General features: G+C 37.6%; 1 protein-coding gene across 1 annotated transcript in view; it reads left to right on the top strand.

Annotated features, from left to right (window-relative positions):
• The first annotated feature begins 330 nt into the window (after positions 1-330).
• Positions 331-11,669, top strand: part of LOC121313836 (uncharacterized protein C18orf63-like) — a 28,537-nt gene continuing 17,198 nt past the window's right edge. Inside the window, exons 1-4 of the mRNA XM_041246626.1 lie at positions 331-464; positions 584-662; positions 833-889; positions 2,137-2,248. Of these exons, the coding sequence (XP_041102560.1) occupies positions 331-464; positions 584-662; positions 833-889; positions 2,137-2,248 (382 nt within the window). The remainder of the gene's footprint in view (positions 465-583; positions 663-832; positions 890-2,136; positions 2,249-11,669) is intronic.

The raw sequence follows: 11,669 nt of genomic DNA, 5'->3' as shown, positions 1-11,669 counted from the left end.
CTCTTATTTGTATAAGACGCAGCGCAGCGTGTCATTGTTGTACCTTAACTTATCACTAATAACTTCATATTGGCCTACCCGTATTCAATTCAGATAAAATAAAAACAGTTAAAGTACTTTAAGTTAAGTTCTTTCTAAATTTTAACAACGTTTTATTTTTAAGTTGAATAACATATTTCATTTGTTCAAATGAATCAAGCAACTACTATAATAAATATATAGAATATAATAAATTACACAGCTGTTGGCTGTTTTATAATCCGTGAATGCTGTATTTTTGTGCACAGTATAATAAGAAACTAAATTAAACTTATTTTTTTAAAGGGCAAAATGAATGGAATCAATTTGCAATCCTTGTTCTTTGTCAGTTTACCTGACCTGCGCAAGCTGTGTGGTGTAAAAGTGTCTTTGCTCTGTGACCCCAGTGATGGTGATGCCAGAAATAAACAGATGAAGATGTGCAGGTAAAGGAGCTCTTGTGCTATTTATTAATCTGGTGTAACGGAGAGGATTGTGTGCTATTGACTCTTCATGAGCTTTTTTGGGTATCTGACTATATACATACATTTTTCTTTCATTTCAGAGAACTGTTGTTCCTTTATCCAGATCTCCTTGTTTCTCCTGTACCAGGAACATGCAGTGAAATCACTGTAATAATGGCAGTGAGTGGACTGAAGAAAATATGTTTTATTATTACAATGTTTTATTGAACGTAACCACATTTAAAGACACAACATTTTCCACACTGAACTCTAAATATATTTTAAATTGACACACATTTTTATTATTATAAACTGAAGAATAGTTTGTGTTGAATTTTACTGTATTTTAGATTACATTTTTCAAATCTGGGAGTATACAAGCCTACACCCAAAGACATGAAGCTAAGGTAAGCTACTCTTATTGTTTACACTGTTATTATATGATAAATACACAGTACACTGAAGGCTAATCTAAAAAAAATGCAGTTAACAAACAGGGAATTATATGTACAGTGTAATGTTTAAAATCATTAGGAAACATGGGCTATATTTCCAAATCATTTAAAGAAAAAAACAACTTGAGAGTACTTAAGATACCTTCAGTAACATTACTTAAATGTTCGATACAGTAATCCGTTGCATATCCTGTTTTAATACACAGCTGTAACAATTACTATATTCACACAATTATTGTTATGAGATTCAGCTTTTATTAGGGAGCTCCCATAAGTCCCTCAGAAAGATACAGTGTATTAATGCTTGTGACAGGGTAGCCGTCTGCCGTGTGGATGTGTGCATTCGCTGCTGAGTGACAGGCAGGAGATCGAGATGGAGGTTGAAGTTGATACTCCCCACAGGCAAACAGGATTTATTTACATATCAACACACTGAACAGCTCACGTGACACTACCAGCAATGGGAGCGTATGAAGCACATACAACATTGCTGAAGAGATTGATCATGACAGATAAACGGTTAGGGTGGATATGTGACAGGCGGATATGCGATGGATTACTGTGCTAGTTTTGTAAAGTCAATGGGTGTTTTTGTCCTTTCATAAAACACGGGTTAATTTAAGACTAGTAAACTCTTTGACAATATGTCCCACTACAGCTTAAAGGGTACATAAGGACCTTTTTATTGTACTGTTACCATGTATTGCTACAACTGTTTACATAAGGTGTGTGTATTTTTTTATTTTTTTATTTTTTTACATTTTGACCATTTTAAACTTTTAAGTTGCATTCCCTGCCTCAAGATGGCTTTTCATGTACCCACATGGACCTGTCAGAACTACATTTCTCATCATCCTCCTGCTTACATATGTAAATGAAATGGATTTACCAGTGAGCAGGAGGATGATGGGAAAGCAATAGTAATTAAAACAATACACAGACCTCAAGGTAATTAAAACAATACATAAACCTTACGTAAACAGTTGTAGCAACACATGGGAACATGTAACACAATAAAATAAAAAGGTCCTTATGTACCCTTTAAAGAGCAGCTCGGTATGGACATGACAGAGTTATCTTAATGTATTATTTTTGTTGTTTAGATTATTTTTGCGGACATTTTAAGACAGAATAACAGAATAGTTCAGTAGTAATAGAAATCGTTTATTTATCAGGGGCTTTTTATTTTTAACTGGCAGATGGATTCCCCACAAAGAGTACTACCAGGTATGCTGCAGACATGCCTCTCCTATACACTCATAGCTAAACTTGCTCCAAACTGGAACAAGGCTGGACATCTACTGATTCAAGGTAACCTAAAATGAACCTGACATGTATTGGTATGGTCTAACCGTAACCTGGTGTGACGCTTCACAACCATGCTGAAACAATACATGAAATTACTTTGTTTGTGACTTAACCATCGGGCCATTGATTTTTATCCTGTAAAAAATAAATACAAATATATTTATATTTCAGGGCCCACTTAATGGTCAGAGGTCATGAGTTACAGCTATAATTACTATTGATGGTGTGAGGTGTGCATTCAGTTATGTATATCAGTTTTCAGGGGCTCAGATTATTGGCTAGTGTCATTGTGACAGGGCTCTGCACTTGATTTACATGTGTGGTGCTGCTGCTGCTTGGCAGCCCTCCCACTGACCTTTCTCCAGGTACCAAGTGCTTGTGTTAATGTTCTGTCTGGTTTATCCACGGGTGTTCCTTCTCTCTTTGGCTGCATTGCAAAGCTGTGCTATTCCACACATCCCAAAACAACAATATTAAAAATATACAAATTGGTGCATAAAGCATGGTTGAAGTTACAGCCTACTTTATCACAAGGTAGCAAAGTCATTCCAGTGTATTGGTTGTACAAAAACAGGTAATTGTGTTAAATTTGTAATTTTTTAAATAAAACTGATTACAAAACTAATAAGAAACAACTTACAGCAAGGACAATTGATTCCTTAAACATATGAGTTGCTTGTTGCTAGTTTAGCTGTCACGTTAATTTTATAATTATTATTATTATTATTATTATTATTATTATTATTAGTAGTAGTAGTATTGGTATTATTATTATTGCATTCAGGCTATGTTTGAATGGCCCCTATGTTTGGTCAGTATCATAATTTAACATGCAGGCTGTGAATCCCCAAAATAGTTTAATGGGGACCTGGTGCTGTATTAATTTAGTATGATAAGTAATTAAAAGTATTTCAGGAACATCATTAAATCATTATAATTTTTTTCATCCAAGGAAGGGACTTTTTGACAGAAACTGGAAGGCAAAGTGCTGTTGGTAGGTGCTGTAAATTAGTATGAACAGCTATGATGTGGTATATATGTTACGGTTCATGTGTAAAATCAGTGAATCTATAGATTAACCGGTAAATGTGTAGATTTACCAGCTTGGCGGTCAATCTATAAAATAACTAGTATATGTGTAGATTTACCAGCTCAGCGGTTAATGTATAAAATAACTAAGGACATGGTAGTTAATGCTATGGCATTATAGGTGAATTTGGAAATAAGTTAATGCCAGGTAACTCAATGACAAAAAAAAATAAAAAAAAACTTTTACATACTGTACTTGGGTAAATTAACTAATTTATTACTTATGTTTCTTAAACTCCAGCCTTAGGATTTTTTGTATAGTTTTATTAATCTTTCTAAACTTCACTTCATCCCTTCTTGCATTATTATTATTATTATTATTATTATTATTATTATTATTATTATTATTATTATTTAGCAGAGACCATGTATTAATGTTTTATCCTATATACAGACAAGATTAGAGACAGATTTCTCGTTTTATTTCTAACGATTTTATCACCCCATGTCTTTCATTTATGTAAAATAAATAAATACATTTTTAAAAAAGCACTTTATAGATATAGTGCTGGAACAAAGACAGGATTTTCATGTTCGGATATTTGCTCATAATTGAAATACTCGTTCAGATATTCATAGTTTTCGAAAAGTAATTAAAGCATTATATTGCTCAGAACGCAGACAGAGACAGCATGGCAGAAGGGGGGCGTGGCCCCTGTGTGTGTGCCTTTATTTTACAGCAAGATGTTGCAGTATTTAACACGTTAAAGTAGAAAAATATCACAGGGTAAAGAATATGTGGTGTAGGCTTTACCCCAGTGAATTAACTATAAAACAAAGGATGCAAAATAGCAGTTCATTAAATGTTGTTTTGTTTATTCCCGAAATAAATAGCACATAAAGTTGACGTTTTATTTATCTTTTTTAACTTTTTTCATTCCTTGTATAGCCGATTCTTTACAGTAAACAGTGGCCATAGACATGTTTTCATACAGTAATAACATGAGGTTTACTTCTGCCTTTTTGTAGCTGAACAAGCAAACGAAAACTGAAATTTAACTTTAAACACTTCAAATTAAACAAAAATGGAAATTACATTGTAAAATGAAGGGGAAAAAACTCTCCGTTTTAGTTCTCGTTTATTACATTCCACATAACAAAGTCGCAACAAAAAATATATAATACATACAATCATTACAACATTTCCAGCAAGTTGTGCACTGTTTAAGCGAGGCATTTCAGAATGATGTGCTTGCCTTTTTTTTCTGTCCCATGAGATTCTGACTCGATGTAAAGCAGCACAACGCTTTCTTGACCCAGATGGCGTTCCATAGAGATTGCTATGTGTGCACACACATAATCTGGTTTGTTTTCTTTTTGCTGTCTAAAACTTTTAAATAGAGACTCAAGAGCTGCTGTGTATCACATATCACACAAAGCTTTTTCATTTGCCATGTTTGAAACTGTCACACAACTTCTGGTGAGGTGGTAAATAAGTGCAGGGTATTTTTCTAATTTCTAGCGAACACGAACATCTGAATTTTGTATCCAAATGCATGTCAAAAAAGTTAGGATATTTGTCCCAGCACTAATATATTCAATAAAATCCTGAACTGGATACCCACAGTGAAAAATACCCCTTTTTTCAGTACTGGAAACATCAAAGTAAAAATAATAAAAAACATCTCAGTTTTAGTATAGTTATTAATATGAAATGCACGTCATGCTGCAGGACTCTTTACCACATCTATTGGCCATATTCTGCTGTTGTTGTTGTTAACGTGGCATCCACGGCAACCAGAATGCATTGGGTTGCAAGTTGAAAAGCCTGAACTATGCCAAACTGTCCCACTTTACATGGAGCCATATGGTCACCTTATACATAACTGAGTCTTAACACATTTTGTAGCTGAATTTACCAATATGTGACCGGAATGGCACTTTCTGATCAGAAAAGGACATATGATGCTTTGTCTTTGAACTTGCTCCAGTGGTCAAACCTCATGAAATTGTTTGAAATCTGGAAGTAAAGAAACGGAATACAGCACTGGTGCTGTAGAGGATTACAAATTCAGCAATGCTATCTATGGCACCGTTTTATAAAAAATAAAAAATACAGTTCTGTCCACTCGTTGCAATGAAAACAAATTTGATAACACGCTAGTAAAAGTTTAATATTAGACTAATTCTTGGTGTTAACACTTACAGGATAATGTAGCTTCTAATGGTCTTTTTTTCTATACAGGAGTTTAAAATGACAGGAGCGTAGCCTACTGTTCTTTATTCAATAACATTGTAAGAGAAAAATGTAACGTTTATTTTCAGATTTCTAAATGAAAAAAACTATATTCCCCGCTATGTGTTAAGATAAACACGTAATTCCTATTGTCATAAAAATGAAAAATTAGAATATATGTGTCCAAAACAGCATCGTACTATATTATATCAACTTATTTTATAAATATTACTTCCTAAGACTCTTCCTCGCTTGAATCTGCTCGTCCTATGTTCAGGATATTCCTAATATTATAGAGACTGTTATTGAGCATTATATTGAGAACTTTGAAGTAATATTTAGAGTTGCTTTTAAAATAAAAAAAAAAAAAAAAAAGATACTGCTGGAAGTGTCTTTTGTTCAGCACAGAAAGGCGATATGGAACAGCACTGGCTATAGCAATCTAGGATGTCTATCGAAGTCAGCACACAAACATAAGTGTTCCCAAAGTCACTTGCGAACCACTGTAACACTCAAAACTTTTGGACAAACCTGGATTGATGTTCAACTGGCTGAGCAGAAGCGTAGGAATACAATACATCACAATGAGCTAGTAAGAAAAAATCATGAGGTTTTTAAATGCTGGATTGATTCTGTTGTTTGCCTTGGCAAGCAAGAACTGGCATTCAGAGGGCACGATGAAGGCACCAATTCCTCAAATAGAAGTAATTATGTGGAATTACTTTCTCTGATTTCGCTACTACAGCATGTTAAGCAATTGCTTGTCAATAATCACGGTATTCTCGGGTACCCTACGTTCCCTCTAAGACTTTAATTTAGTTAGCCACTGTGGCTAAAGTAACTTAACATTTTTTAGCCACATTGGAAACATACTGTTTCAGCAAGGCAAAAAGACATGTATTTGTTTGAAAATACATAGATATTTAAATGCCAGACCCTACCATTTACAATATACATACATATTATATTTAAATTGCACTATAACTCTGATTCCCATTTAATAAATGCCAATCTTAGTCGCACGTGAAAAAAACGTCACTGCAGATTACTTAAATCCTGACTATGTTTGAACAGTATACTGCATAATCCATTACCTAATTTTGACTGTGACGCGGTTTTCTTTCCAGTAGACAGTGCTATTAGTGTATGTTAATATTAATGCCTCCCTGACCAACCGCAGCTCTAGTTACAAAATATTGTATTAATGTGATTAATGGTATTATTGGGATTGTACAGCCACTACTGTGTTTAAAAAAAACTTTTTTTTTTTTTTTTTTACTGTGTTCTTTCACCTGGGACTACTTACAGTAATATTGCACCGATTCTGACATTAAAACTCAATAAATCATAGTGAGACTAATTCTTCTTTTTAAATCAATAAATGTGTTTATTATTTTGTTAAATTGTTCCTCTTTCGAATCCACTTTGTTACTATTTCCAAAATATATGTCCTCACAGTTTGAAGAGATAGCAAACAACGAAAAAAAAACAAAAAACAACTTAGCTGTGATCTTTTGAAGCTGCGTGTTTCTGGCTTTCCGTCTGTGAAAAAGTATGTTTGAAACCATGACTGTTTCACCTCCCTGTGACTACTATCACGGTCATATTTTAGTTTTTTGTACATGGTTGACTGGTATTCCTTGGGCTACAATTTTTTTTTTTTTCTGTTTGGATGCCTTTTTTTCTTTTTTTAAAGCAGCGCCGTCCTCTGACTGTTTCTAATTAGAGCCTCTGTCCTCCCGCCAAACACAACATTTGTGGCATTCATGTGTTACGTGATCAAGCTAAAGGGCTTTTATTGGGCAAAATGAAATCAAACTAAACAGTCTGTATTGATTCATTACAAAGCCTTCAAAGATTTCAAAGCCTTCGCCACTGTTGCGAACTTGGAAAAATAGTTGAGCCACAAGGCAAACGTTTCGCTTGTGGCGACATGGCGAACGGCTAGCGGGAACGTAGGTACCTCTAACAAGATTCCGAACTTTAGGTTATTAACATAACCCTGGTTCCCTGAAACAGAATGACAACCATTACCGAACAGGAAGAGCCTCTTTGACCGTCAATCACTGAGCATATATAAAAAAGCCGCCCTATCAGGGCCCTGCTATGAGGAGGAAGTCCCTCCCACCTCCTGCTGAAGAGGGTCGTCCTCACAGTAGCATATCGCCATTTTCTTTCCAAAATCGGAGGTCAGCTGGGGACACAACCTCGAAGGGTAATGGTTGTCATTCTCTTTCAGGGAATCAGGATTATGGTAATAACCTAGCGTTTCCTTTTAATGGAATGACAACCATTACCGAATGGGAAGCTGTACCAAAGATGTGATTACTCCAGATTACCAACAGTATAGTGTCGCGGCGATAGCCTCAGCCATCATGACGCCTGCAACACCCTAGAGCCCAGAGATGGCCTCGCTCAGTTTGTAACATCAAGGTGGTAAAAACGCGCAAATGTCTGACTACCTGTCCATGTAGCAGCATTGCAAAACTCATCCAAGGAGGCGCCATGAAGGAAAGCCCACGAAGTTGCTTGGCCCCTGGTAGAATGGGCCGTAATGTACCCCGGCAAGGGGGAGTCTGTCTGTTCATACGCCAAGCGTATAGCATCTGTCACCCAGTGCGCTAGACGTTGCTTTGATAGGGCCTGACCTCTAGAGTGGGACCCATAGCAGACAGACAGCTGGTTGGACTGTCTCCAGGACGCCGTGCTATCCAGGCAACAGCGCAGAGCCCGGACCGGGCAAAGCATGTGCTGTCTACGGACCTCCTCAGACTCGTGCGGGGCAGATCTGAAAGTTTCCAAAACCATTGGTTGGTTAATATGGAATGGTGAGACCACCTTTGGCAGAAAGGCTTGATTTGTTCTTAATGTTACACGCGGGTCATTTCCAGTGAAAGCCATACATGTGTCATCGATGGACAGTGCATGAAGCTCACTTACTCATCTGGCAGACTGGCCATTACCCAGTAATGGCTATCAAAAACTTCTCCTTCAAGGAAGCAGGACACAGCTGTGCTGACTCCATGGGCTCAAAAGGGGGACCTATAAGGACCTGCAGTACTAGTTCCAGATCCCACTTGGGGACCATGCTTTTCATGGGAGGACGAAGCCTCTGGGCCCCTTTAAGATTTTTTAGTATTACTATGCAAAACACAGATTAACCAACTAATGCCCATAAATTAACATGAAAGTTTCTAATCGAGTGGCAGCCCTAAAATTTATCAATTAACTAAATGCAAAGTGAGTGAACAAAAGAAAAATCTACATCAAATCAATATTTGGTGTGACCACCCTTTGCTTTCAAAACAGCATCAATTCTTCTAGGTACACTTGCACACAGTTTTTGAAGGAACTCGGCAGGTGGGTTGGCCCAAACATCTTGGAGAACTAACCACAGTTATTCTGTTGGTTTAGGTAGCCTCAGTTGCTTCTCTCTCTTCATGTAATCCAGGACGGACTCGATGATGAGATCAGGGCTCTGTGGGGGCCATACCATCACTTCCAGGACTCCTTGTTCTTCTTTACGTTGATGATAGTTCTTAATGACTTTCGCTGTATGTTTGGGGTCATTGTCATGCTGCAGAATAAATTTGGGGCCAATTGGATGTCTCCCTGATGGTACTGCGTGATGGATAAGTATTTGCCTGTACTTCTCAGCATTGAGGAGACCATTAATTCTGACCAAATCCCCAACTCCATTTGCAGAAATGCAGCCCAAAACTTGCAAGGAACCTCCACCATGCTTCACTGTTGCCTGCAGACACTCATTCGTGTACCGCTCTCCAGCCCTTCGGCGAACAAACTGCCTTCTGCTACAGCCAAATATTTCAAATTTTGACTCATCTGTCCAGAGCACCTGCTGCCATTTTTCTGCACCCCAGTTCCTGTGTTTTCGTGCTTAGTTGAGACGCTTGGCCTTGTTTCCATGTCGGAGGTATGGCTTTTTGGCCGCAAGTCTTCCATGAAGGCCACTTCTGACCAGACTTCTCCGGATAGTAGATGGGTGTACCCGGGTCCCACTGTTTTCTGCCAATTCTGAGCTGATGGCACTGCTGGACATCTTCCGATTGAGAAGGGAAGTAAGCATGATGTGTCTTTCATCTGCTGCAGTAAGTTTCCTTGGCCGACCACTGCGTCTACGGTCCTCAACGTTGCCTGTTTCTTTGTGCTTCTTCAAAAGAGCTTGGACAGCACATCTGGAAACCCCTGTCTGCCTTGAAATTTCTGCCTGGGAGAGACCTTGCTGATGCAGTATAACTACCTTGTGTCTTGTTGCTGTGCTCAGTCTTGCCATGGTGTATGACTTTTGACAGTAAACTGTCTTCAGCAACCTCACCTTGTTAGCTGAGTTTGGCTGTTCCTCACCCAGTTTTATTCCTCCTACACAGCTGTTTCTGTTTCAGTTAATGATTGTGTTTCAACCTACATATTGAATTGATGATCATTAGCACCTGTTTGGTATAATTATTTAATCATACACCTGACTATATGCCTACAAAATCCCTGACTTTGTGCAAGTGTACCTAGAAGAACTGATGCTGTTTTGAAGGCAAAGGGTGGTCACACCAAATATTGATTTGATGTAGATTTTTCTTCTGTTCACTCACTTTGCATTTAGTTAATTGATAAATATAATCTATTAACATGTCTATTTTTGAAAGCATTCTTACTTTATAGCATTTTTTCACACCTGCCTAAAACTTTTGCACAGTACTGTGTGTGTGTGTGTGTGTGTGTGTGTGGTGTGTGTGTGTGTATATATATATATATATATATATATATATATATATATATATATATATATATATATATATATATATAAAATCTTGCTTGGAAAAATAACCACCTCTGATTGGTTAAACAGCATCACATGACCGTGTGTATACCATGGCTTGCATACTAATGAGCCGCTTCACACTGAATAAATCACTACGCACCACTACATTCTAAATTCCATGACAAACTGCCATTTTATTTGTTATTAGTTACATAACCACTGCCAAAAATGAGTGGCATTTCACTTATTTCCTTTAATATTATCATTGTCTTGCTGCATGACCCAGCTGCGATTCAGCTTCAGCTCATGGACGGATGGCCTGACCTTCTCCTATAAAGTTCTCCGATACAGAGCAGAATTCATGGTTCCTTTAATGATGGCAAGTCGTCCAGGTTCTGATGCAGCAAAGCATCCCCAAATCATGACACTACCACCACCATGCTTGACCGTTGGTATGAGGTTTTTACTGTGGAATGCAGTGTTTGGTTTTTGCCAGACATAACGGGGCCCATGTTGGCCAAAAAGTTCCACTTTTAACTCCTCTGTCCATAGAATATTGTTCCAGAACTCTTGTGGATCATCCAGGTGCTTTTTGGCAGACTACGACAAGCATTCATGTTCTTCTAAGTGAGTAGTGGTTTCAGCCTTGCTACTCTGCTATGAATCCCTTTTTTGCCCAGTGTCTTTCTGATGGTGGAGTCATGAACACTGACCTTAGCTGAAGCGAGAGAGGCCTGCTGATCCCTGGATGTTCTAGGGTTCTTTGTGACTTCCTGGATGATTTTACGCCTTGCTCTTGGAGAGATTTTGGCAGGAAGGCCACACCTGGGAAGATTCACTACTGTTCCAAACTTTCTCCATTTGGACAATATGGCTTTGACTGTGGTTTGGTGGAGCCCCTGAGCCTTAGCAATTGCTTTGTAACCCTTTCCAGACTGATAGGCATCAACAGCTTTTTTCCGGAGGTCTTCAGGAATTTCTTTTGATCATGGCATGATGTGCCTCTAGAGCCTGTGTGCTGACAACGTCACTCTGATAAGGGCCAAAGTTAGTCAGATTTATATTGGCAAGGGCTGGCCCAAATCAGGCCTGATTGTTAACCAAACTCACTTCTAAATCTTTTGTAGTCATTTTAGTATTACTTTAGTATAAATACATGTTAATTTGGATTCATATGTTGTTTTTTTCTGACTTTATGTGAATGAAAAGACACAAAAGTTCCCGTTTTCTCATTGGAAATAGTGATATTTCAAAATATCACTGTCCTGGTCACAAAAGCAAAGTTTGTGCGGAATAATAGCCATTTTCTATACTATTCAGGCATAAGTAATTAGGAAGTAACACTTACTACCCAGGAACTAAAATTGTGTTACATAGTGTAA

Source organism: Polyodon spathula, chromosome 4 (genome assembly GCF_017654505.1).
Source record: "Polyodon spathula isolate WHYD16114869_AA chromosome 4, ASM1765450v1, whole genome shotgun sequence".
Lineage (NCBI taxonomy): Eukaryota > Metazoa > Chordata > Actinopteri > Acipenseriformes > Polyodontidae > Polyodon > Polyodon spathula.
The sequence above is the reverse complement of the archived record's forward strand: the minus strand, read 5'-3'. Positions and strand labels throughout refer to the sequence as shown.